This window comes from Colius striatus, chromosome 4 (assembly GCF_028858725.1).
Source record: "Colius striatus isolate bColStr4 chromosome 4, bColStr4.1.hap1, whole genome shotgun sequence".
Lineage (NCBI taxonomy): Eukaryota > Metazoa > Chordata > Aves > Coliiformes > Coliidae > Colius > Colius striatus.
Window position 1 is genome coordinate 28,285,913 of NC_084762.1, and position 26,930 is coordinate 28,312,842.

Here is a 26,930-nt window from a genome sequence, read left to right on the forward strand (position 1 = left end):
TTTTGCAGAGAATTTAGACAAAGGAACATGAACAGATGGATTCTGTAAGTATGACTTTGAGCATTCTAACTACTTGCAATGCATAGAAATCAATTACCAAGAAATCAATTAACCTTAATTAATCAATTAAGGTAAGAAATAGAATCATAGAATAGTAGGTGTTGGAAGAGACCTTTAGAGATCATCTAGTCCAACCCCCCTGCAGAAGCAGGGTCACCTAGATCAGGTCGCATAGGAACATGTCCAGGCAGGTCTTGAAGACGTCCAAGGAAGGAGACTCCACAACCCCTCTGGGCAGCCTGTTCCACTGCTCTGTCACTCTCACAGTGAAACAGCTTTTTCTTATATTTAAGTGGAACTTTTTGTGTTCCAGCTTCATCTCATTACCCCTTGTCCTGTTGCTAGCTACAATAGAAAAAAAAGATGTCCCAACCTCCTGACATCCATCATTTAGATATTTGTAAATGTTAGTAAGATCTCCCCTCAGTCCCATCTTTCTAGACTAAACAGTTCTCGTAGTCTTTCCTCGTATGAAAGATGCTCCAAGTCCCCTGATCATCTTGGTGGCCCTGTGCTGGACTCTCTCCCGCAGTTCTCTGTCCCTCTTGAGCTGAGGAGCCCAGAACTGGACACAGGACTCCAGATAAGGCCTCACCAGGGCAGAGTAGAGGAGGAGAAGAACCTCCCTTGACCTGCTGGCCACACTCTTCTTGATTCATCCCAGGATGCCATTGGCCTTCTTGGTCATGAGGGCACAAGTTAATACGTGCCTTCCAAGAAAAGCAGCCTTCGTCACTATGCTGTATTATGCTAAAGATAGGAAGCATGAATTTCAATGGCAACTGAAGTCTCATACAACTAGATCGTTTAAAAAAATGTTGGGATCTGTTTTATACAGAAAATGAGGCTTCCTCTCCATCACTTACTGATGTTTGTACCATCATAGCTCGCTGGTCTCGCATTTTTCGTACAATATCCAGTGGATAAACAGGTTGGTTTCTTTCAATTAAGCACATGGCTGTTTCCATAGTGACCAATACACCAGTGCGACCAATTCCAGCGCTGTGAAATGTAAACAGAAAAATGGTCTATAAAATTAGGTTATTGCAATGCACCAGGTTCATATCACAGTCTTAATATTAGGATGCTAACTAGCCTTAGAAACTACAGGAAGGCCAAAACAGAACTATAGCAGAGCACGAAGCTCATCTTTAAAGCAACTTAAGTAATATTATGTAGCCATTATTGAAAAGAAAAGACGTTTAATATAAATAAAACCTCACTTAAGTAACTGGTTACAAATCTAAATGTACTAGTTTGGTATTTTTTACAAAAAAACGTGAGAGCGAATTGTCTGCTTTTTGACAGGCTTTTAAACTGCAGGAAAAAACCCCTTCAAAATGAAGTTAACAACAGTGGTAGAGGACAAAACCAGAGAACAACTTCTATTGCAGACTATCAGCTCTGTGATAATTACGTGACTAAGCCACTTCACAAAAACGTTGCAGGAGAAAGGGAGAGAAAATAAACTTGTCCTTTAGATACAACACCAGAGCTTCTGTCTTCAACAGTGAATGTTGGTATTGCACAGGTTAATATTTTCATCTAATTCAAAGAATCTCCTGTCTTGCAGACAAATTTTCAAAGCACATACTTGAATGGAGCAAACCTATAATTAGAGTTTTAGAAAAACAAGTACCTGCAGTGAACAAGGACTGGTTCATTCTCTACTCTCTTTGGCCTCATACAGGTCACAAACTCCAAGAAGTCCATGGAATCATCTGGAACACCATGATCAGGCCAAGCAACGTACTGGAGATGGGTGACAGTGTGGTGTTGTTCTGTCTAAAATACAGTAAGGTTTTTCAGAAAACATCACAGTAAGCATATTCTGCAGATGCTGTAGGATACATGTCATGTAGAAAGTGATAGTCATTTTAAAACTGAGAGTACGATATGAACATGTAATTGTTAGAAAACATGCAAAAGGCATAACTCGTTTCTCGAGAAAATTTTATCAAGTTTGGCTTCTCTGGTCTAAATAGATTTAAATATTTTTAAATTACTAACTGTTGACCTATTATACTTTGACATCAATGAATCATCTGGGGTAAAATGCCACAGTACTTATCCATAGTGGTAGTACATAATGGTTTAGAACTTGTTGGAAGAAACAGCTGAAAATAGCAGAACTATTCAGAACAATATCAAAATAACAGGGTCTTGAGGATACACAATGTATTCTTGTGGTAGTTTGACCCTGGGTACGCGCCAGGTGCCCACCACACTGCTCTATCCCCCACCTCCTCAGCAAGCCAGGGAAGGGGAGAAAATAAGATGAGAATCTTGTGGGTTGAGATAAAAGCAGTTTAATAAAGAAGCAGCAAAGCCGCACGCGTGGAAAGCAAAGCAAAAGCAGACAAAGCTGTTACTCTCTACTTCCCATCAGCAGCGATGTCCGGCCACCTCCCGAGAAGCAGGGCTGCGGTACGCGTAGCGGTTGCTTTTAGAAGGCCAGAAATGAATCTCGCCTCCCCTTCCTGCTCCTCTCCCCCAGTTTACATTACTGAGCTGACGTCATATGGTATGGAATATCTCCTTGGTCAGCCTGGGTCAGCTGTTCTGGCCATGGTCCCTCCCCAGATTGTGCCCATCCACAGCTATCGGTGAAGGTGGGGGAAGGAATGCTGGTGGGACAGCCCTGATGCTGTGCAAGCAGTAGTCATAATATTGATACCAACAGTAAGCACAGCACTGCAAGAGCTGCTGTGGAAAATTACTGCCGTCCCAGACCCACTACAATTCTAAATATGTATGCATAGTCGTATGTACAGAGTCAGTTATAATATACAGTTGCCTGCAACATTTGCCAACTCTGGTTTCTGTTAGAAAATGGTATCTCTATTGTTCATACATACATCCTCACTGTATATATAGGAATGCCTTCTGTGTGACACACAGAAGGTTACTTTTCTGTATGGAAGCAATGTAATTAGTTAAAAGATTCTGCTGTACAAAGACCTCTTTTTTCATTCAATTATACCTACTCCCCACCCTGCCCTCATCAGTTTTACAGAAGTTCATGTTAACTTTGTTTATAAAATCACTCAGTTGCTATTGTGTTCAGAATGTGATCAACTACTGTGTTACAGACTTAACCAATAAGGTGGGAAGGAAAAAAACCCAAGACAATCCTGAGCTCTTCTGCATCATGTAATGAGGATCTAACTCTTTACAAACTGAGACAAGTCTTTATGTTCCTTTATTTCTTCCGCGTGTCTAGCAACAGACTAAACTGTTAGCTGATTTTTATCCATGTCCATTAGTAAGCTTAACATTTGACACCCTACTGAAATAAAACTCTCCTTTGTTATTGCATAAGTTTATAAAAGCAGGCCTCTCCTTAGTGGTCCATACAACAGTGTTTTCATGGTGGTAGTGACTTTAAGAAGTTTTTCTTAAGTGCACAACTATTGAAATATATGACCTATTTTAAATACATCCAACTGCTTGCTCTTCTCTCCATTGGAAGATGTAGTTCCGCTCCCAGGGACCAAGCTAGTAAGATATAAAAGACAGAATAACTATTGCCCATGTGCTACGCGGAGTGCTACGAAATGCATTTATTCTGGTCCAAATAATTTCAGATATTTACAACTGCCTCCAGGGCCATGAAGATTAACAAGACAGCTCACATTCTGCTTTTTAAAGGCAAAGTTTAAACAATCACAATTAAAAGGCCTAGTGTAAGGCTCAAGTAGACAGTGTAATCTAACATTAATGACCAAGCTTGCTGCAATGCAAATTGCATTGGGATCTATCACACAGCTCAGTAAAAGATCCCATAATGATGAGGATCTCTGCAAGAAAAAATATGGCCTTTTCCCACTCAGCTTTGCTGCCATTATGTAGTTGAGCTTGAACAAGTGATTACAGTTTAAATTTTCCTGAAATGTCACAGATGGAAAAAATACAAAAACATGCTAAGAAAATGTCATTAAAAAGTCCTCTTTTGCAAATCTGTGCATGCTTAATCAGAACCTCTTCAAAAGGGAAATGAGATAATGCAGCAATTTCGTTTAACAGTTTGAGCTGATTCTCTGAAATCGGAGAAATATGAATTACAGCATTCAGGTGAAACAAAGACTTGATTAATTCTAAAATTATCTGAGAGTGAGTAACCAGTCACCTTCCATGTGCAACAAGAACTTCAAGCCATGCATCATGAATGAGTTCCAGTGTCATACCTGAAAACCACCAACAGTCATCAGTAGCACCAAACCCCATTTTAAAAAGCTCAGAGGAGAAGAAAGAGTTTACTTGATTTGTTACTTTTCAGTAATTCAGGCACAAATATAGTGATCCATATTTTGTGGCTTTTGTTAAACAGTTCATAGACTCTAAGCACAACAGGCTTGTTACATACGACTTATTCAGCATAACAATACATTCTAAGAGCATGCTCTTAGTCCTCAGAGCTACTTTGTTAGGTGTGATCATCATTTCTTTTACATGTCCTATTCATCCTTAGAGGCCAACAGAGCTGTTTGTTATTTCAAGTTATCCCCAAGCTTCAGCATAGCTTTCTAGTTATTCAGGTTTTGATACAAGGAGTTTTTCTTCTTTTGGTTGAGCTCTTCTGAGAACCAATCTAAGAATCTTTAACATGAGAAAATTCAGCAATTCCTCCCACAAACTGTTGAATGACATGTATCTGGCAAGGAAGACAAATGGCATGGAAAGTCACAGATGAAAAAATTAAGATGTGTAAAAAGTAGATAAATTCTACTTTCAGCTGTTTATAGCAGAAAGTGCTGTCAGTATACTCATATTGCTGTCTTTGTTTCATCTAATACCAATTCAACAGTCACTAGAAAGCCTATGTGCTGGTCCTTCATAAATGGAAAGATATTAATTATTCCTTATCTTGCAATTTAAATCCTCCCTTCAACAAACAGCAATATCCTTCCTTAGAAAAATTAATTTATACTTCATCTTCAATTTCTTTTAATTGTGACATCAATTCATTTTCTTTTTCTTCAAATCATCTCCTCCACCGTTGTGATGTTCATGAAAAGTAATAGCTTTTAAATTAGAAAAAAGCTTGTCTCTTCAAATCCCTTTATCTGCATTCTCATTGTCTGCACAATCATGCTAAAGAATTCACATTATGACACGAGGAATTACCTTAATTACCTTGACCTGCATTCTAAGTTCTCTTTTGTGGCACTCAGTCCTCATTCAGTATAGCAATGCTATAACTTGTCTTTAAAGGATGAAATTCAATCAAGTTTTACACATTTTGAAACTTTTTTTCATAGAATCGTTTAGGTTGGAAAAGACATTTAAGACTGACAAATCCAACCATTAACCAAGCACTGCCAAGTCTATCACTAAATCATGTCCCTAAGCACCTTATCTACACATCTTTTCAATACTTTCACTTCCCTGGGCAGCCTATTCCAGTGCTTGACAACCCTTTCATTGAAAATTCTTTTCTTAATCTCCAATCTAAACTCCCCCTGGCCCAACCTGAACCTATTTCTTCTTGTTCTATAACTGGTTACTCAGGAGAAGAGACCGGCCCTCCATCCCACTTCTCTTTCAGGCACCTTTAAAAAAGTGATCTTGTCTCCCATCTGCTTCATCTCTAGGCTGAACATCTGCAGCTCCCTCAGCTTCTCATGAAATCATAGAATCTCAAGGGTTGGAAGGGACTTGGAAAGATCATCTACTCCAACCCCCCTGCCAGAGCAGCACCACCTAGAGAAGGTCACACAGGAACTCCAGATGGGTTTTGAATGTCCCCAGAGAAGGAGACTCCACAATCCATCTTGGCAGCCCCTTCCAGTGCTCCATCACCCTCACAGTGAAGAAATTCTTCCTTGTATTTCTTTGGAACTTCTTATGTTCCAGTTTATACCCACTGCCCCTTGTCCTATCGCTGAAACAGTCTGGCTCCATCCTTCTGACATCCACCCTTTATGTATTTGTAAACATTAATGAGGTCATCCCTCAGTCTCCTCTTCTCCAAGCTAAAGAGCCCAGCTCCCTTAGCCTTTCTTCATAAGGGAGATGATGCTCATCTTGGTGGTCCTGCACTGAACTCTCTCCAGCAGCTCCCTGTCCTTCTTGAACCGAGGGGCCCAGAATTGGACACAATATTCCAGATGTGGTCTCACGAGGGCAGAGTAGAGGGGGAGGAGAACCTCTCTCAACCTACTGCCCATAGCCATTCTAATACATCCCAGGATGCCATTGGCCTTCATGAGACTTGTTCTCCAGATGCTTCACCAGCTTCATTGCCCATCTCTGGATACACCCAGCATCTCAATGTCCTTCTTGTCACGAGGGGCTCAGAACTGCACACAGTACTCAAGTTGCAGCCCCACCAGTGCTGAAGTACAGGGGACAATAATTTCCTTGGTCCTACTTGTCACACTATTTCTGATAGAAGTCAGGATGCCATTGGTCTTCCTGGCCAGTTGGGCACACTGCTGGCTTGTGTTCAGTTGGCTGTTGACCAGCATTCCCAGGTTCTTTTACTCCAAGCAGCTTTCCAGCCACCCAAGATTTTTGTTTGAATGATTTAGTTTAAGTAGGAGAATTACAGGGCACTTTGAAAACAACTAATAAGATGTGGCAACAGGTAACATGATGTAGCAAAATAAAAAAATCTCAAAAACATCCAACTTGCAAAACCACAATTCTTCAAAGTTATATGAGGAAGACAATTCAGCAAATATTGTCTCTACAGCCTCACTAAGTTCCAGCTGGGTTCTAGCCACACAAAAGAAAAAAACAAAAATACTCGAAAAAAAAAAGAAAAGGCAATAATATTGTTGCAAGGCAATTATCTTAAAGGAAATTGAAGGAAAGTTTTCTTCAGACTTCCTTTGGTTATTTTTTCAATGATTAAAAAGAAATGCTTATCTTATTTTACAAAACAGTGCACTACCTGATGAATTTTGCACTTGACTAGACAGTTACTTCCTTTGGTTTGTTTGTTTTGGTCCCTAAACTGTTCCAAAGGTTTTTTTAAAACGTAATTAAGACCCCTGAAAAAACCAAATTTACTACTTTATTTGCTTATTTCATTTTGCTACAGGATAGCTTTCAATCTTTGCCTTGAGAAGGCAGGAAATTAATCCTCATTTCATTTCATAAGGTTTAGAAAGGTTACAAATATTTCACACGTTTGCAGTCATTTCCTGATCTTCAACTACAGGTAAAGATGCACTAAGTTAAATCGCATCAGGAAAATCGTAAAAACTTTCATGTTCCTCAAGTCATGAACATATACGAAGAAAAGGCCAAGGGCATCATTTCATAAACTTCTCTTTTGAGTTATTTTTCTCTAAGAGAAGATTTAAAATGTGTAACATAATTCACAGAAAAGTCTTTCACAAATATGTCTTTCCAACAGAAATTATGTCTCTTGTGAGTTTCGAAGCTTTATACATCTTATTATTCAAAGCTACTTATCTTCAAAAAGATCAGTCCGGTGAGGCTCAAAATAGTTCAGGCAACTATAAAATTGCCATTTGCGTTCAGATGACAATAGTATCTGTGAGATGTAGTACATATAAAGCTTTGCAAAGGCAACTCAAACACAAGATGATTTCAGAAGAACACATTTGGTCAGCTCAAATGGCATGTAAAACTAGGAAATATTTCAGACTTTCACGGAACTTTTTCACTATGTTTTAACAAGCCACAAAAGTTACTTGCATCTGAAATGCCAAATGGACACAAAGCTATCAATTATTAGAGTAATATTTTTACTGTATGAACAGATAGACATTTAAGTGTTCTTTTGAGTGTGGCCACTTAAAGTGTACAAATAGTTTACACACTTTTGCCTTCAGTGAAAAAAAAAGAGACCCCCTCAAAACATCGTTGTCCTCACCACAAACACATATCCACCACCTAAGGGTGGTTTTAGCATGCTTTTGTCCAACCCAGATGAAATCTATGCAAGCTCTCAACCAAGAACTATCATGAGACACTTACACAGTTGAAGATGCTTGTAACTTTCATATTTGATAACATATCTACAAAGGCACACTATATTCTCACATAACCGTCATCTCAAAAATAATTAACTTGTATTAAAAAAAAAATCCCAACTTCCCCGTTTTCATCAGAGTTTTATCTCTCTACATGCTAGAAAACAGATGTTTGAGAGGAGAATACACACTGAATACTGTCATTGATGAACTTACTCAGACTTATGCAATGGTTTAATAAATATTAACCAAGAAAAAAGAGAAATATTTTAAAAGAATAAGCTAAAATTTACATGAAATTTTAGTTAACAGAAGTTTGTTCTGTGCTGACATTCAAGTTTATCACTTAGATTAACTGTCTGAAAAACAGAACCAAAATTCATGCTGCTCCCTGACTATAGGGTTTCCCGAAGCTAGAAACTGAAACACTGTAAACAATCTTAATTAAAAAGCCTTTACATATTGGCATCCCATATGTTTATGACTACAAAGGAAATCTTAATCACAATAAAAACAAATTTGGAGGCACTGTCAAGATAGACTGATAGACTCTGAGACTAAAAGATTTGTCATCTTTCTGTAAAAACATAATAAAATGTTACATTTTTAAACAGATATTTCCTTTTTCTTACTACTAGCAATTCCAGTAACAGTAAAATCTACTTAACTATATAGGAGTTTAAAAGATTGACTAGTATTGCACTGTAAATTATAATTTGGTCAATACACAGTGATTTCTTACACACGTATGTTATGACAGCACAAACTCTTCCTTTTTTTGGAAAATGCTTGTGAGCACCGAATTTTACAAAAGAGATGAAAAGGGAAATGTGTAAGAAATGTAGGACAACTTACAAACAAAAGCTAAACTTCGTCCCCTAAATTCAAGTTGTGGGAAGACTAGATGTGATCTGAACAGATTTTATAACACAAGCTGCTATGCAAGAAGTATTCCACATAGCTTTCTCTAACTCTTTCACATTAGCATAAAGTATTAACAGCTATGGAACCTAAGTACCTTACATAAATTGAGCATATTTCAACTGAGATACACAAGTGGGGTTTTCTTTTCTTCTTAAAAATATGAGTAAAGACAATGAACCGGTGAGATTCTGTGCCTTCTCTCAAAACCAAATTGTTATACTTTACTTTTTTTGGCTATTCTAGATGCATGTGCGATTAACCAAGTGACCCGTTTCATCCTTGAAAGAGCACAGTTATTTAGAAAAAACTAATTGAAAATCAAAACACTTGTGAAGAATCAGTGACTGCAATACAGAAAAAGCATTAAACTTCTTTATGAAGCTTATTACAGTACCTGTAACACATAGTGTATTAATGTAGTGTAGAGCTTCAAAGATTTTTGGAGAAGCTCTGTAGAAATAATCATACTATGTTGATTTATATTATTTATATTTTTAGACACAGAGGGTAAAATAATAAAAGATAAGGGGCTTTTACCTCAACATTTGTAATCACCATTTCTCTAACAACATAAGCAATTGTACAATCTTCAGCTTGGCATCTGACACGAAAGCTGCCATATTCCATTACATCTGGTGGATCAGGCCAATACTGATGACATTTGGTCTGTAAATAAAATGAAGCACACATCAAGACTTTATACAAGCACTTCTATTTTTTCAGCCTCCCCTACGCTACAGTTCAGGGAATGGAAGGGTGCAAGATGCTTTCTGCCTGGTACTTATCTGCAATTGCTAAAAGGATTTCTTAAGGCATAATATAGGATGAGAGACAGATGGATTTATTCTTTCTCAAGAATAAAAGTATAGGAGGTGAATTGATAACTAACGATAGTCACCTAACAGAAGGTTATAGTAAAGAGAGAACCATGTTTTTCTTGAAAGTGAACAATGAAAGTACAAGGTGCAACAGAAAAAAGATGCAGAAAGGGAAATTCTGAATAGACGTTGGCAAAAAGTTTTTGTGAGGTTGGTCAAATATGGAAACAAGATGCTCTGTAAGACTGGAATTTCCATCCATGGCAATAATCAAAACAGCTTACATGACACTGTGTAGCTTGCAATGAGTTCAAATCTGTCCCTGCTTTCAGTAGAGAGGAGCGGACCAAGTATTTCCACAGGTCTCTTCAAACCTGAATTATTCTTAGACTTTGAAGCAAGACCATGCTGGAATGCAAGAAGTACTGCAAACTAATCCATCCTCTGCTATTCCAACACTGTAATCTCATAGCTGAGGGAAAGAGAGAGGCAAGGTCCATTTCTGGAGGCCCTAAGAGGTAACTCATTCTGCACAGAGAGAACGGTAAAAGAAAAATAATAGCCAACAGCACTGTCATCTCTTAACAAGATGAGTCTGGTGTATAAAGGTACCAGCTGGATGGCTGGGAGCTAGTGACAAATCACCTTGAAGGTTCAAACGCACTGGGTAAAGTACAGACTAATACTAACCCATCTTTCTCCTCCATGCAAGGAAAAGAAAGCAGGAAGCTATTTTGACTGTAATACAGCTGAAAGACAAAGGAAGCATTTTTGTGCCAGCAATAGTATCTATCTCCACGAACAGCTACATAACCAGACTGTGGATACATTCTGTTGCTTTGCAGCTTTCATACTTGTTTCGGGCATTTCAGTGAGGAATTACATTGTTGCTTAACTGTCCTAACATCTTAATCATTATGTTGTTTAGGACACCAAATACTTTCTCACTTTCCAAAAACATCATTTTTTGACTGGGATGTCAGGTAAATTTTGTACAGTTAGAACAGATGACATAGGAAATAAAGATTAAGGCTACAGAGAAGGAATACAAGAGTCGGTATCTTCCCCATGTCTTAAAAAAAGGTCTCACCTTCTAAAACTTGAAAAACAATCCCATTGTATACATAACCTAAAAGCTTTAAAACTATAAAGGACACATTAAATTGAAGTACAACAGAATACATCAGATAGTGCTTCCATTTTCACTGCATTGTTCTGAAATTAATAGAGTGCTAGAATTCATTTCAACAGAATTAAAAGAATTACGAGAGCAATTCTAGGAGAGAATTTATGACACATAAAAAAGCAAATTAAATTCTGTCCACCAGCATGCTAAAACTAGTAAGTACTGCAATGGTAGACTGCAAGTTTTGCTCAATCTGCTCAATGCTTCCAGACATCTGCTGGATTGTTAGGAGAGTGACTGCCACATGGAGCTGAGTTCTCAGAGGAAAAATATGACAGCACGTAGTACCTAGTTGATCAGCAAAATGGGTGTCAATGCAGCAATGTCGGTTTCAGACAGCTGCTTTGTTTTTAAATCAGAGTAACGAAACGAAAGTTGCAGAGTATCTGTTTCTTTTAAGTAATTCAGAAAGCCTGGCTTTTGGAGAAATGATTCAACAGAATAAGCTGGCCTGTTTTACCATTATTTAATCATAACATTGTGAAAAAGATGTGTAAGGGCATAGTGCATTTCTTCAGCATACAAGGAATCTGAGCACTCACCCGTCCTCGTTCAGTGAGAGTTGTTAACATGATGATTAGTGACAACTTGTGATCCCAGACTACTTGCCAGAAGTGTGCACATGTGTGTGGAAGAGGCCCCTGAGTAGCAATGTACCTATTCACAATGCCCACAGAAGGAATCTCCATCTATAAAGAGAAACAAAAATCCTATGTGAAGTCTGCTTTCACCGTTTTAATTCAGCATTTCACTCAAAGGAAGCTTTAAGGGAAGATTAAGGCAGCAAGCTGAGTAATATAACAATCAGATCACAATTTGTTATGTGAAAAATTTTTAAATATCTCATTTAAACTACAGATTCTATAGTTCTTCACACTGAACTAGGAAGAGACGATTAATAGTGAAAACGTATTTGAAAACTTGAAGCTACATTTCCTAACTTTTCTTTAATATCTACAAAGGAATAATGGCAAGGTATACAAAAGGTACATTGGCAAAAGCTGTTTATTGCCTGATACTAGACTCGGTAAGTTAATAGTTGAATCTATGATTGAGATGTTTAAGTTGGGTATCTGACACAAACACAGATGTTTTTAACTCTTCGCCCTGTCTCCCAGCTTACACAGATGATTAGGGCAACTGAAGCTCTGGTTTATCCTCTGGACCCTACATGGCATAGCTGGTAAACCACAAGTGGTTGCAGGTAGGGGAAAAGGCTTATTTTTAAGCTATAGGAGACTGCATTTGCAGTAAACAGAAAGGTACACCAATTTTTACTAGCTAAGGATTCTGTACGTATGACAGAGTATACCACATGCTTGCATCTACTGTTTATCAGGATACCCACTTTTACCACAACAGGCACTTTGTAAATGTCAAAGATGTAATGATTTATAACGTAAAAGGTGAAGTGTCTCTTGTGAAAAAAGTATTTGTAAAAATGGTAAAATCCCCAAAATACAAACAAAAAATCCTATTGTAAAGTAGAAAATGAGAAAATGCTGGTCTCTATGACTTACATTCACGTAATTTGCATTAATGTAATCTTCATCTCCTTGCAATATTATCCTTGTGGCATCATCTGTATATACACATACATTAAAAAAGGAATAAAATTAGCAATTAAGGGACATGTTCCGTCATATTAAGACAAAAAAATGAGGAATTGCAGGTGCAAAATTAGATTTAGATTACACCTTTTAGCAAATAAAATAAACAATTATACAACTTTGGTATATTCAAGAAATGTATACAACAAATGTATAACCTATCACTTACAGGATAAAGCAAAATAGCCAAAAATTGCCCTTAATACTCACAAGGTAGAACATCTTTGTATCTATTCTTGTCCATATTTTGAGGCACCTTTGCACATGTAACTGACAACCCTGGTTTCTTTCTATAAAGTTGCTGCAAGACAGAACAAAAAATGATAGGATTTTGAGGGACGTGATTATGTTTTACACACACAGATTCACATAAAAATATATAGACTGAAAAAAAATCCAGTTAATTTCTGTAATCTTGTTTTCATAACCATCTTCAAAATGCACTTAGGTATTTGTGTGTAATATGACAAGAATGTATGTTATTGCTAACCTATCGTCATCTCTAGAAGAATTTATAGGGTAAAAAGAGAGGAAACACGATATACCCTGAAAAGTTGCCCTTTTCTTACAAAACTGTGGGCCACAGGGAAAACAGCTGTTGAGAGTGGAAGAACTGAGCAATAAAAGACATCAGAAGAATAAAATAGCTGCAGGCTGATATTTTCTAGATTGAACTGTAATACAAAAATTCAGACAAATTTTTATTCTCTGGACTAATACCATTAACATTCAATCCAGTAGGCACACAAGAAACCAAAGTTTTATTGTATCACAATCTCTTAACCTGAGACTTCCTTTCTTCTGGGCCAATCTCTATCTTGCAAACATTATCCGGACTAAATCTAGGCATACAAGTGTGTAACCAAAATGTTAAAGTCAAAATGCGTTAAGTGCAATGTACAAGAAAAAGTACAAAAGGGGAAAAACAATGACAACTAGAAGCAGCAAGAGATATAATCATACAACTACAGTTTTTTGGTATTAAATATACATGAAAGCAATTTAAAATTGAGTTATTAACCTGGCTATGTCAGAGTTTTATATACTTCATTGAACACTTAACAAAGAGATCGTTATAGCTTGCATGATTCATGAGAATTTAAAATACAGTTCTGTATGCGAAATGGAACGAAACAAATAGGAGATTAAAATCCCACATGTAAAAACATGCAAAAAGTTTACTCTACTTTAAGATTTAATGAATTCTAAGGTGTGATATCACAGGTCACGATACTCTTCAACTCTTCAACAGCATAAATAAGCCCTGGGAGAAGAGAACTTGATAATACATATAACTAAATAGATTCTATCAGTTGTAGCTCAAGTTGCATTTTACTAGAGCCAAGGTGCTTTTCTGGGGGGTGACAAGGAAGAATAATTTAAGTAACGATTCTGGACCTTCATTGTTGTTGCCTGACAAAAAGTAATTTACCATTGACAGAATTCTTAAATTCTGCTTAAGTGGAAGACGATATTCTAGAAAAACTTAATTATTCATGGCCTACTGGTTAATTATTTCCTATTTTACTAATGTGAATGGAGAGTTTGAGAGCCACTAAAGCTGATGAGGTTATATTGCAATTGTTTCTGCTTTTGAAGACCACTAAACAATGAACTTAAAGAGGGTCACAAAGCTTTCCTCTGGTTTATTAGATTTCAAAAAGATTTGGTGCTTTTTTTGGTAATATCAGTAATATCCTTTTATAAATACTGTCAGGAAAAAAAAGTAATGAAGGATCAAATATCTTATGAAGATTATTATAGCAACTTTATGCACAAGTTTAGTCATCAGTTCTGACAACGAAGAAAGCATTGAAAGGCTTGTTCATATAATTTGAGTTACTGTTTCAATAGCGAGCAGACTACTCATTGCTATTGCTACATAGTGCTGTGGATTTCAGAAAGCAGCTATGAACCGTAGCCTACAATTGCTTAAATAATGGGGGAATGTTAACTCCCAGAAATTTTGAAAATAAAGGAAACCTCATAAAAGGAGTGGTTACTCAATTAGCAATGCCACAACTCTTCAGCTACCACCATTAAATATTATGGTATATTAAAAAACAATGAAAGACAAATATCAAAAAGGGAAATAACTGTATTGCTGTTCCACAAATTTTCAGAAAGGATTATTCCAGAACTCAACAATGAAATTAATAAATCATGATAACCTGGGTTCCTCTGAAGTTGCTATAAATGTTTGGATCCACAACAGCAAAACAAACACAAATGTACCTACACTATACTCCCTTGTCATTAGAGAAGCAGTTAAATTATCTTTTGGAGTTTTGTACGCTAACACTGAAGGAATTAATATAATAAACTATAAAATCATGTTTTTTATAGTCAGTTTTCTATTTGATAACATGTGAAGAATATGACAAACATCAATTTGTTAATCTATATACGAGTTCTTCAAAGCCTCTTCCCATATACAGGAGAATCTCATCTATGAAGTAATCTGCCCAAGAAGTAACCATCAATGTTTTACATCGCTGGGAAGAAATGCCACAGAACCAGATACCACAAATGTCTTTCAAATGAAAATTAACATTTCACCACTTTCATATCAACCTCTAAGAGAAGATGAGGAACACTCAAGTTGTTCCTGTTATTCCATGACAGAAGGTAACACATGAGAACATTAAACCCTAACTCAAGGTATAAAAAGCAGCACAGAAAAAGCAATAAAATACAAGACTGACCTCTGTCAAACTCACACTACTTAATAAAATAATTAAGAAAAAAATGAATTAATTTAATAAACTTTGAATACTGATAACTGATAACTCATTCTTCCTTAACGAAAGTAATGAAGTGTGAAACTGATGGCAAGTCACATTCTTGTTCAATGAGATAAGACTGAACAGGAGCAATGACATTCCAAGTTAAGCTGTTACATTATTTTCTGGTCACAACAGTTTTTCTATATTAATGGCATTTGAGAACTGAGTATTACATACCTCAAACTGAATAAGAACAGCCCCACTTTCTAACCCTCTCCTTAGCTGCTCCATAGACTCCTCCAGGGTATCAGCACCACATTCAGAACACATAGGAAGAAGAGATTCCGGGAGATTGTGGCAATCAGCTTCGTCTTCTGATTTAGGCTCCACAAACTGTTTAACTATGGAAAGATGTATTGAAAAGTTAAAATTCTTTACATACAACATTAATGTGTTTGAAACACATTAAAATTTACTAGCTTACAAGAACAAAGTTTGCAAAGACAAGGCCTCAGGAAAGCAAATAGCAGCAACACATTTAACTGTATTTCTTTATGCACTTACTGTAGAAACTACTAAAATTTTCTCCTGACCTTTCAGAATATGAAACTCCTCAAGGTATCCATCTATGAAGGCAAAGAACTTGACTTCCAATTACAAAGAATTTTTTACTGAAACCTTGTCTTACAGAATGAACTGCTGTACAGGCTAATGAATCACAACATCTACCATGGTAAAAACCAAACAAGTTCTACCTCAAAAAGGTTAAAGCATAGTTAATGGAATATCTCTGCCATAAGCTTATATAAATCTGGATGCCCCAGAAGCAAAATGAACACAAACGTACTTACACTATACTTTCTTGCTATTAGAGAAGCAACTGAATTACCTTTTGCAATTTATCACGCTACATTGAAGAAACCAATAATAAACTAAAAAAAAAAATTATTAGCCATTTTTCTATGACATTCTTTGCTAATATGTTGAAGAACATGACCAACATTAATGAATTAATCTATGCAGCACTTCTGTCTATGAAAGCTCTTTTATCTCGAAATGTGTCCGCCAAATGTATCCAGCTGTGATCATTCTTTACATTGATCAGAATAGCTCATCTGTCAAGCCTCAGAAAGTGAGGAGCTGTTTGTACTCATGCTTGTACAAATGAATGGCATGGGGCAGAGGTAATCTTTAGCTATGAGCAGACTTTTCCTATCTGCAAGAAGGAAGGGGACTAGAAAAGTTAAGGGAAGACTAAATACTGCATAGAGCCAGTGGAAAGGCCTACAATAATAGGAGCAGGACTATTGTGGGGAAAAAAAGACCCACAAGAGCCCATGTGTCTTCTCAGAAACACAAGAAATTTTAAATAAAGCAAATGCTACTGAAGTACATATCATCTAGGCAGTCTTATTCCCTCCAGTGATGCATATTCCCTTCAGATTTTTAAGTCTTAATGTAATCAGAAATCTGTGCAAAGCCCTTCCATAATCACCTGTGTTAAAGGTCTTGACATAATTCTTAAGGAAAGGAAACAGTAAATTAGAAGTTTCACATCATCTGAAAGCTCTAAGGATCTGCATGTGTTTAAATATGGAGCAAACAAAACCAAGCTGGATGGATTCTCCATATTTTAAATATACAGGCTTAAGAGCCTGAATATTTCAGAGATTGTCTCCTATTTGCTGGCAGCAGTTCAGCAAGCAATCAGCACAGGTCAGAATCGTCACAAAATATCTATTCTAAGAATGAAGCACAAGAGCAAAAAGAGCAGGAGCAAAAAGAGAAGGTTATTTGACTTGTTTCATTGTATAATTATGCTGGAGAATAGTCCTTGGGTATTTGCAAACCAGAAACCAGAGATTGGTAAAATTATGCAAAAAGAGCCCCAAACAAACTTTTGCAAGCAATTGTTTGTTCTCACAGAATTGTAGACATAAAAGCTAAGAAGAAATTTTAACTGGAGAAATTCTTTGCTGAAATTGATAGTTAAAACTATTTCTGCTACTAATTCAAATTTCAGGGAGATCTACCTTTTAGCACCGACCTACTCCCAATGCACTGAGAACACACTTATTTAAACAGAAGAGGATATATCACCAAATATAAGAGCAACAATCTCAAAAACATTAAAACATAATTAAGAAAATTAGCCCAGTTACCTTTCCGCCTGACCAAAAGTGCAAGCTCTCTTGTGTGAGATTCTCTGCTGGCTTTTATGAACATGACCACCTGGTCATGTGTGTGCTCTGAGATATCTCGGCCATTAATTAACACTATCTGATCACCTTCATTCAGTTTTGGACTGCATTTATCAGCCTGTTTCAAGACCAAAAAAACACATTGATGTCATTGCATCCAGTCATGTAAGTAGGAACAAATTAGGATATTAAGATCATTATGTAAGTAAAGAATTCAGAGTTCTCGTGACACTTCTGTATCAGAAGTTCTACCAAAGGACTCAGAACTAAAGCCGTCTTTCTTGATTCAAAGCCTTTCAATGCAGATGATAAACAGTTCAAACAACATATTGAATAGCTATAAAAAGAATTCATATTTATCAGACATGATTGAATTGCTCCTATAGACATAAATTTCAGATGCCAAGCCTCGACATCCACTGATTATCACCATTTGCAAATGAATTTCTTGAAAAAGTGTTTTGGGCACACATGATAAACACATTTCATTCTTTGTGCAGTGAACACCAAGAAGTCCAAACATGATTTTGACGAACATAAGTAACATGATATTCCCCAGGCATGCACTCTTTAAAATGTAAAAAAATCCACACACATTTCATATTTTTGTTGCTTATCAGATTCCTGTTTGGTGTATACCAGATGATGTCTACAAATAGAGAAAAATTTCCCTCATTTCATTCACTGAAAGTTTGAACAAGATGCAGATCAGTACTCAATCAATGATGCTCAAGTACCTTGCATTTGTGAAAAATTCTTGTGGTACCTGAGCAACAGAGAACATTAAAACAAAGGTTTCCACATCTCAGATGAAAACTTACATCAATCAGATCTTGTCTTGGATGCACTAATTTAGATTAACTGCTGAACTCTAGGATTTGCTTGTTTTTTCTCTGCCACTCTTCTTCGTATGCTTAATTAAGTCCAGTGCAAAGCAATTCAAGCTATGGCCAGAACATAGTGAAGCTACGAAGACAAGGACTTAGAGCATCTCTTGTATGAGGAAAGGCCAAGAGAACAAGAAGTGTTCAGTCTAGAGAGAAGAAGGCTCATCAAAGCATCTTGTCAATGTATATAAATAGGTGCAGAAAAGATGGAGCCAGGCTCTCTTCAGTGGTGCCCAGTGACAGGACAGGAGGCAGTGGGCACAAACTGAAACACAGGAGGCTCCATCTGAAATCAGGAAACACTTTTTTACTGCGGGGATGACTGAGCACTTGGAGAAGGTTGCCCAGAGACACTATGGAGTCTACCAGATTAAAGTACTCAAAGGCCATCTAGCTCTAGGTGACCCTTGAGCAGAGAGGGTTGGACAAGATTACCTTCAGGTTGCTTACAATCTTCTGTGGTTCTGTAATATGAATGTGCAGGATTCTATAACCTTTGAGATTCAAGCAGCATACTAATTTTATTTTCATTGCTATCCTAATTTTTGTTTCACCTAGGATGTATCCAGCTACACATATATGTACTCCATTTCATTTATTATATGAATGAGACATAGACCTTTTACTGTTATTCTCTGTTCATAGTTGTTCCCTGTATATCCTTAATGCCAGCACAGGTTCTCTGAAGTTTATGCATCCTGAGTTATTAGCCCTATCAAAGAATCATCACTAACCCCCGGAATATGATCAATACAACTTAAGTAAGACCCGATCCTGGTTGTGTCTTGTAGTGATGGTTCCTAAAGTAAGTTCATCAGTGATGTACTATATTAAGAAGTAAAAAACAGGAATACAGGAAGGTGACAATGAAAGAATCAACAAGAAGAGAAATTCAGAATTAAAAAAAAAAAAAACCAAACTAGAAGCAAGGATGTGAAGAAAATAAATTGGAAGCTACTTATGTTACAGAATAAAGTAAAGAAAACTTACAATGTATAAGTGCCACAAAAAAATGGAAAGAAAAAGAGAAAAAAGAGAGAGAGAAAAGACAGATGTATGCAAGAGAAAAATCCCAAGTGGAAAAGCTGCTTAAAAATAAATAACATTGAACAGTCTCCATCAACCTTTTACAAAGAAATAAAATAATGAAGGATAGAGAAGGTTGACAATGATTAATAAAAAAGAAAAATGTAAACAGAGAAAGAATGGGAACTAGGAACAGCCATATTCTTTTTCAATACTGATTTTATGAGGTTTTCACAGTTCTATGAAAACTCTCTTGCCATATTTTGTAGAATTTTTAAAGGCAAGACTGAAGAACGCAACCATAAAGGACTGACTGATTTAATTACTCTGAAATATTGTTTGATATATAAATACTCTCTCCAAAATATGATTATTTGAAAAGAGCAGTGATATAAAGACCATATTAGTTTGGTCTAGGTGAGCCATGTCATTCACAAGAATGTGGAGGGAATGTATTCTGATCTCTGTTTGTCTACAATTTAGATTTCTTGGCTGATTGCTCACTATTTTTCTTTGTTGCAGAAGGAGATTAATATCTTTGCTTAAAGAAACTTTGTTACACATGTGACATATTAATGCTTCTACTCTCCTACTTGAATCATCTGACTATATCAAATATATCTTGAAGGAAAATTAATTCATTCCATGTAAGCATAATTTGTAGATTTTTCAGATACAAAGCTTTTCCAGGCAATCATATCAAAGGCTTCCTGTCCTCCTGACACACACAATGTTTCATTTTATGCTAATCACCTTGTTATTGCTCCAAGCAGTATGCATACTATTTTTCAATGAGAAGTTCTAGCAAATGAAACCATAAAGACTTCTTTAACACCTTAGGATATTAATACCATTGGGAAAAAAAACCCCAAACAAATCAAACCCAAACATTTGCCCCACCTCCTCTCCCCCCACAAATAAAAATCCCAACCAAACCCCAAACAATATTGTAGGACTTTAGTTAAAACAAAATATAAACAGATGCAATAAAGCAACATTTTCCCACAACAATTTTGGCTACTCTGTCTTACAGTCTTCCCAGCCTATTTGATTGTTGGTAATTTTTAAAAGAACTTTAGGACATGAAAGGGAAAATACTGCCGTATTTTGGTGGCTAGATTTGCTTTCCCTCCTCCACAAAGAAAACTAGATATTTTTTGTAGTACAATGGAAAAATGTTACCTACAAATCTCAGAAATAATTTTAGTGAATAATATTACCAAATAGCATCCCTGAAGCCAATTTACACTGTAATGAGTGACTCTAGAGCAAGTTAAAATAGTGGCAAAAACAGTGAAGTAAAAGCATTATTGAGCTAAAATAACTTACAAATGCATTCCACAGACTGCTTAACTTGAACTTTGAAAAATTAGCTGCATTTCATCAAACAGTCATGAACAGGTGAAATTTAGTGAATGGAAAACGTTAGAATCAATGTTAATACTGCTATACTCTAAACATAAGTATGGTTATTTTCCTCTTGCTGTAAAAGGATGTGATTCCTACAAAACTGCTATTATTTATATTGCATTGGATAACTGTTTTTAATTTATTCTCTGACCCTTAGTAACTTGCTAGGCTAGAGAGCTAATTGGTCACTTCCATCTATGCCTATGCCACTAACTGAAGACACTGAAATGAATCCAAATTAGAAGTCCTGTCCTTTTCCAATCTATGAGAAAAAACAGATCAACAGAAGAACCTGCCAAACAAAATCACTGGCTCTGGAGAAGTATCTTTCATTCTCTGATTGTGAAGTAAGTCTATTTGCCCTAAATTAACCTCAGTATCTCAAATCATCCTTAAGAAGTTTGCTCAGGTGACCCTGAAACATTTTAAGGATGGTTTTATTTTCACTTTGTGGATTGAAGCTATAATGATAGCTTCCTACTATTCTTTTATTCAGATAATTATTGTAGTTCATAAAGGAGTTGCAAGTCAAGCAACAAATCATAAATGTGACAAAATACTTCTCAAACAATCTGTTTTAGCTTGATTTACATTATGACATTTAGCTATCACTCATGTCACTGCTTATCAAATTTCAAAAGAGTCTACAAGATGTAGAGTGCACGATAATTTTTAGGATTAATTCAGCAATATTTCTGATCAAGTTTGCACTGAAATTATTTTCTGGCACTTAAAAAACAATTTAGAAGCAGTAAAGTGAAAAAAAGTGGAGATAACATGTCCTCACAAATTTTTATATTAATTCTTTACAAATAAATTACCAAGACATTACTATTCTTAATTCAATGGTTGTACTGATTCTTGTGTTTTACTTAGTCTATAAATATTTACATAAGCAAAAGTCCATGGCAAAATAAGAATAGAGCAAACATATTCTGCATTCTCTCTCCCTTTCTAAGCATTCTCCCTAAAGATTTCATCAGTCTATTGTGGTTTGTGTATGCAGTAACTGTCAGTAGGTTTTTCTTACAAGTATTTGTCATCTCCTTACCTTCCAAAAAATAATTTTAACCACTGCATCCTTTGTTAAGGAGTTTCACAGGTCTACTATCTTATGCATGAAGAACTACTTCACTTAGCATGAAGAACCTGACTTCCACTAACTAAATTGGTAGCCTATAGTTCTGCTGAAATCCCTCTTTCACCATGCTTCTAACCTTAGAGATCTCTACTACATCCCCTTTAAACTAGTTCTTTTTTTTTTTCTTCTTCCCTCTAGGCTACAGGGGCCCAGAATATTCACTACATTAATGAATACTCTTCCAGAACTTCAGTCATTGTTTTTGTCCCTCATCAAACATTTTCCAGTTCAAGATGCACTTTTTGAGATGACAGGAGGAAACAAACATCTTTTCTACAAGTTATCTCGCTTGGCTAAGAAGTCCAGATTTTTTCATCTGGGGTGCAAGAAACCATTGGTGCAACAGCTCAGCTGCTATCTTATACTGGTTATAGGTGTCCAAACTCCTAAGTATACAGACCTCCAAGTGTTGGAGAGAGTAATATAGGAAGAGATGAAAAGTTTTAAGAATTTACTTACAGGTGATCCTGGAGTTATTCTTGATATCACTAACGGCATTTTTTGATCTACACCACCCTAGAGGAATATCAAGTAAATAACAACTACAAATATATCAATAAGCATAAGCAACATTTAGAACAAGTAAGAACTTATTTTTTGGTTTTATATAAACTTTATGCTCTGTCATTATAGGCAGAGTTAACAAGACATGATGTGATAAATCTGCAAAGGATCAGGTAGGATTAAAGTTCCAGACAAATGTACTCCCCTTACTCATTTTACTTGATGTTCTATCACTGCCTCACCAATAAATGCCCAAGGTGAAAAGACTAGACTCTGTCTCAATATTGATATTGAGGCTACTTTGCACTACTGTCTGTTTAAATGGAATTTAAGTGGGGGAATGTAAAAAATTTACAATAGTCAATTATCAGTAGTAACTTCCATTTTCTTTATAAATTCATTTTCACCTTTGTATTAGTTTTTAAAAATTATGTATTTAATTGGACAGCACAAACTATTTAACTAGTTTTACAATGCAGAGGTAAATTTTCCTAAAGTTGATGGTTTGAATTAGGCTTCCAAGACCACGTTTAAACAACCAGGTAAGCAGTTTGCTTTGGAAATTTGCCAAGCCCACAGTATATGCAACTAAAAACCACAGAAATGGTAAAGGCTCATTTCTGTAGACATTGCTTTAGCATTTAAGGATTAGGCTGCCACTTCTGAAAACTCTTCGTCCATAAGACACTCAGAATATACTGCTTCCTCCAAAGCATGCATTAAAAATTATAAATAATCATGAAGTCAAAGCACAGTATCTCTATAAAACATTTTAAAAGAACTAGAAGATTGCTGTTGTTACCTTTAGATTAAATCCAAACTTTCCGTCTTCATCTGGTATGATATGCACCAAAAGTAAATCTCCTTCAATTAGGTCATTCTGCAAGATATAGAAAATACAAACCAAAACTTCTCTCATCTTTAAAAGAAAATAACAGGAAATGATAAAAAAGTGTATCCAAATTTAGATGTACTGAAAAAGAATACGTAAATCCACATTTAAAATATAAAGAAGCTAAAGTTAAAGAATATACTCATGATTGTAACCTTTTGAATGACAAAAATAGCAAAACACATAACAGCAAATATGTGCTTTCCTTGCTCTGTCCTACTTTGTCACTCTCTTAGTTTTCTCAATTGATAGCTCCTATTGAAGTTTTCAATGTGTTGTCTTTAGTAAAGATGACTTGAAAATGAAAAATGAAAGTGCAACACTTTCAAGTCAATTCTACTGTAAGGACTACGAAGTGACTACTTTTTCTCCAATTTTTATCCTGTAAATAGGTCCATCAGTATCTTTTGCAAGAGATCCATGACCCAGAAATATTAAAAGTTGGCAGCAGCTACTGATAACTGGGTTAGGAAGCTGTTCAGCATCTCTCTGGAACAGGCTGGAGAAAGGGAAGGAATGATTGACTACTGTTAACACTAGTAGGGAGCAGCTGCTCTCTAGTCAGCACCAAATTCAAAGGATAGTATTTAGCCATACTGAAGAAGAGATGACTGAGATAAATCAGAGTTGTGCCTGCTATCAAGACATATAGCAACTTCTGTTTCTGATCTTTCCACGTGAAGGAAATAAGACTTAATTGCATGAGGATTTCCATTCCCCTAGGAACTTCACCTGCAGATGCCTGTGGAAGCCTGGACACTATGGAAATCAATGCAATTGGCAGGTCTGCCTATCCATTGGATAAATTTGAGTAGTAAGACAACACTTATTCTTATCATTGCATAAAATATGCTCATCCTGAAATACAATGACAATTGATGGGCATTTTTAATCTACAGTTTAAAGGTATATTCAGTACTAGTTTTGACTTTAAAAGCATACAACTGAACATACCTTATCACAGTAGTACTGACTGGAATCTTCTGTAGAGCCACTTTTTGTGATGTTGTCATATGTTTCTAAGAATTGTTTATCCACTCCTTCCAAAGGGTAAGAGCCAGAAGTGTTACCAATATCATTGGGAGACTGAGTCAAGGCTTTAGATGAGATATGGGTCAGAGAACTCTGCATTGGACTGTTTCCCAATATGTTCCTTCATTTAGAAAAGAAAAATAAATATTACAAAGGTATCATTATCTTGATTTTTAAATTAGATAGTAAAACATCCAAATGTACTGCTCAGTAAAAACAGCAAGCCAACTTGATACTTAGAGTTAACATGACTTCTTGAGGTGTAGGGCTACAGGATTAGAGTATGATCTCAGCCTTTCATTTGATCAGTGGATATCCGGGAGAATGGATGAAACAAAACTAGAGTGGCAGAAACATTTTTAGCAAAACATTTGAATGTTAGCAGTGAAAGGCACTATTGTAGTGGTACAGAAATCACAACAACAGCTGAACTCCAGCAAAAAGGCACTTCAGTTGCCAATCATAACCACAAAAAGCTTTTGCCATAATTCTGCTCTCATTCTCACAAAGCACTTTTTTTCATTCCACCCTCTTGTAAGTGCCTTCTCAACCTTCTGCTTCTGGGAGAAGGTGGTTTACAGAAAAGCCCTGGTAAATTGTCAGAGAAGCAAGAAATAAAATGGCAACAAAGGGTTGAATTACAGCCAATGTATGCTGTCATTGAAGTAGTTATAATCATGTAGAAGGACCCAGAATTAAATTGGTGTGCAGACCTGGTGATTTAAGAATCATAAAATTCAATGAGAACAGAAGTCAGTAATTAAATACCTCAAAGCTCTTAGAATTGGCCAAGCTGCCTGGTGATGCTCCAGGACCTTTCAAACATTAATTTAGCCACATACTGTCTTACAAAGAGGATGAGATGCAGACCTCTAATACAACTAAAACCCTTCTTTAATTAGACTGAACCAATTGATACCCTATAAACTAACCACTCGGTGTTTATAAATACTACATAGTACTTTGTGAAAATGTCTGTCCTGAGGAAAGCTCAGGTATAGCTCAGACAGTTCCCTATAACTAATATTCAGTGTTGTGTATGGGAAAAATGGAGTCCTAGCTACTTGTATTACCCCACTGCAGACTGATAGATCATCATGCTCAGGGGCAGTACATTTTGCAAGAACACTCTTCACTGCTACTCTTCACTGCTACTGACAACCCAGCACTGCGATGAAGTAAATTTGATCCTTGGAAGTACATATGCTGTTAGTTGTTTATTACAGTTTATCTCTAAAAGCAACAGCAAATTCTCATAGGTTAAAGTAAAAGAAGTATATGCAAATAAAACCTGGCATTACAATTGGTAAATCTAAACATTTCTGCTCTAGTAGTCATCCAACTATATATGTGAGCCTTTTCTAACCATTTCAGCAGCCACTACTAGCTGTCAATGAAGAAGTAATACCATGCTACAGAGCAATGTACCTTAGGCTCTAACATCCAAGACTTGCATTGCAGCAAACTTCAATAAACACTTCTTACTCAGCTTATGCAAATCTGATTGCAACAAATGTAAATATTCTGAAAGATGCCATCAAGCGACTGTATTCTTGCCATAATAGTTCCAATGTTCAGCTACACTACATGCACTTGGCAATGGGAATGAAGTGTTTTGTGCAACATTTGCAGAATTTTCAGGTAATTTTTTAGGTGTCTACGAAATGATATCCACTTGAGATTCTCCATAATACAAAACACTTTGAAGTAGTGAACTATATTGATACTTAAAGGAATTATACTGGCAAAATTGTGTTTGTATCTGATGGCTTCCAGGAATTTTTTATGATTTCTGTGAGGTCAATGTTAAGCAAGAAGAACATTGTATATGTAAATACCTAATAAGTTTTTCAGAACATAGTAATTTAAAACAACAAAATACATTTCACTTACAAGTTAAGATAACAGATCATAATGATTTTTCAGTGTAGAAAAAACCAAAAAATACCAGAAAAATACAACAAATTATTTCAGTTAATGTCTTTTAGCACTATGTAAAGAATTAACAGATAAAAATACCAGTGCATTTTTGCATCATTTAACTTTCCCAACAGTCTTTAACCAACTTTTTTGTTAACCGTGATTAGGAGTGTCTTAGGATTTAAGAATTTGTACACCCTGATGAAAAAACTTTACTTATTTTTACAAATCTCTACAGTCTTTGTTGGTTTGTAAATTTGTGTCTTTTAAGCATATAAGTCCAGTACTTCAAACAATAAGGTAGATACTTGAAAACCATCTTAAAGCTAGAGATTCTATAGCAGGAAATTTAAAGAAAACTCACTTTGGTGATTCTTGCTCAGATGACCTGTTTAAGAAAAAAAAAACAGTACATTAACATAAGTTAAGTCTTCAGGAAAACAAGAACTAAACTCCAATAAAGAAAAAAAGCCCATATAAAAGTCAAAATGTATGCTCACAGTAAATAAAAGAATATTTAATCCTGTGCTGAAAGTCTGAGTCTGACAATTATGGAATTTATAAAACACTGAACAAAAATCCCAGGGCAGCTCTAATTGCTTACTTCCACTTTTGGCACAAGCCCAACTACAGACAACACACAT

The 26,930-nt window shown here is 36.0% G+C and overlaps 1 protein-coding gene across 8 annotated transcripts in view; it reads right to left on the reverse strand.

Moving 5' to 3' along the window:
• PTPN3 (protein tyrosine phosphatase non-receptor type 3) overlaps positions 1 to 26,930 on the reverse strand; it is a 123,858-nt gene that overhangs the window by 4,914 nt on the left and 92,014 nt on the right. For 7 of the 8 annotated variants that reach the window (XM_061995408.1, XM_061995411.1, XM_061995409.1 and 4 more), the window contains 12 exons: positions 26,651 to 26,674; positions 24,289 to 24,487; positions 23,245 to 23,322; positions 22,398 to 22,454; positions 17,436 to 17,592; positions 15,511 to 15,674; positions 12,758 to 12,848; positions 12,458 to 12,519; positions 11,480 to 11,626; positions 9,471 to 9,599; positions 1,700 to 1,845; positions 927 to 1,062 (listed from right to left, as the gene is read on the reverse strand). In XM_061995408.1, coding sequence (XP_061851392.1) covers positions 927 to 1,062; positions 1,700 to 1,845; positions 9,471 to 9,599; positions 11,480 to 11,626; positions 12,458 to 12,519; positions 12,758 to 12,848; positions 15,511 to 15,674; positions 17,436 to 17,592; positions 22,398 to 22,454; positions 23,245 to 23,322; positions 24,289 to 24,487; positions 26,651 to 26,674 — 1,390 coding nt within the window. The remainder of the gene's footprint in view (positions 1 to 926; positions 1,063 to 1,699; positions 1,846 to 9,470; positions 9,600 to 11,479; positions 11,627 to 12,457; positions 12,520 to 12,757; positions 12,849 to 15,510; positions 15,675 to 17,435; positions 17,593 to 22,397; positions 22,455 to 23,244; positions 23,323 to 24,288; positions 24,488 to 26,650; positions 26,675 to 26,930) is intronic. The other variant, XM_061995410.1, reaches the window with a different exon arrangement.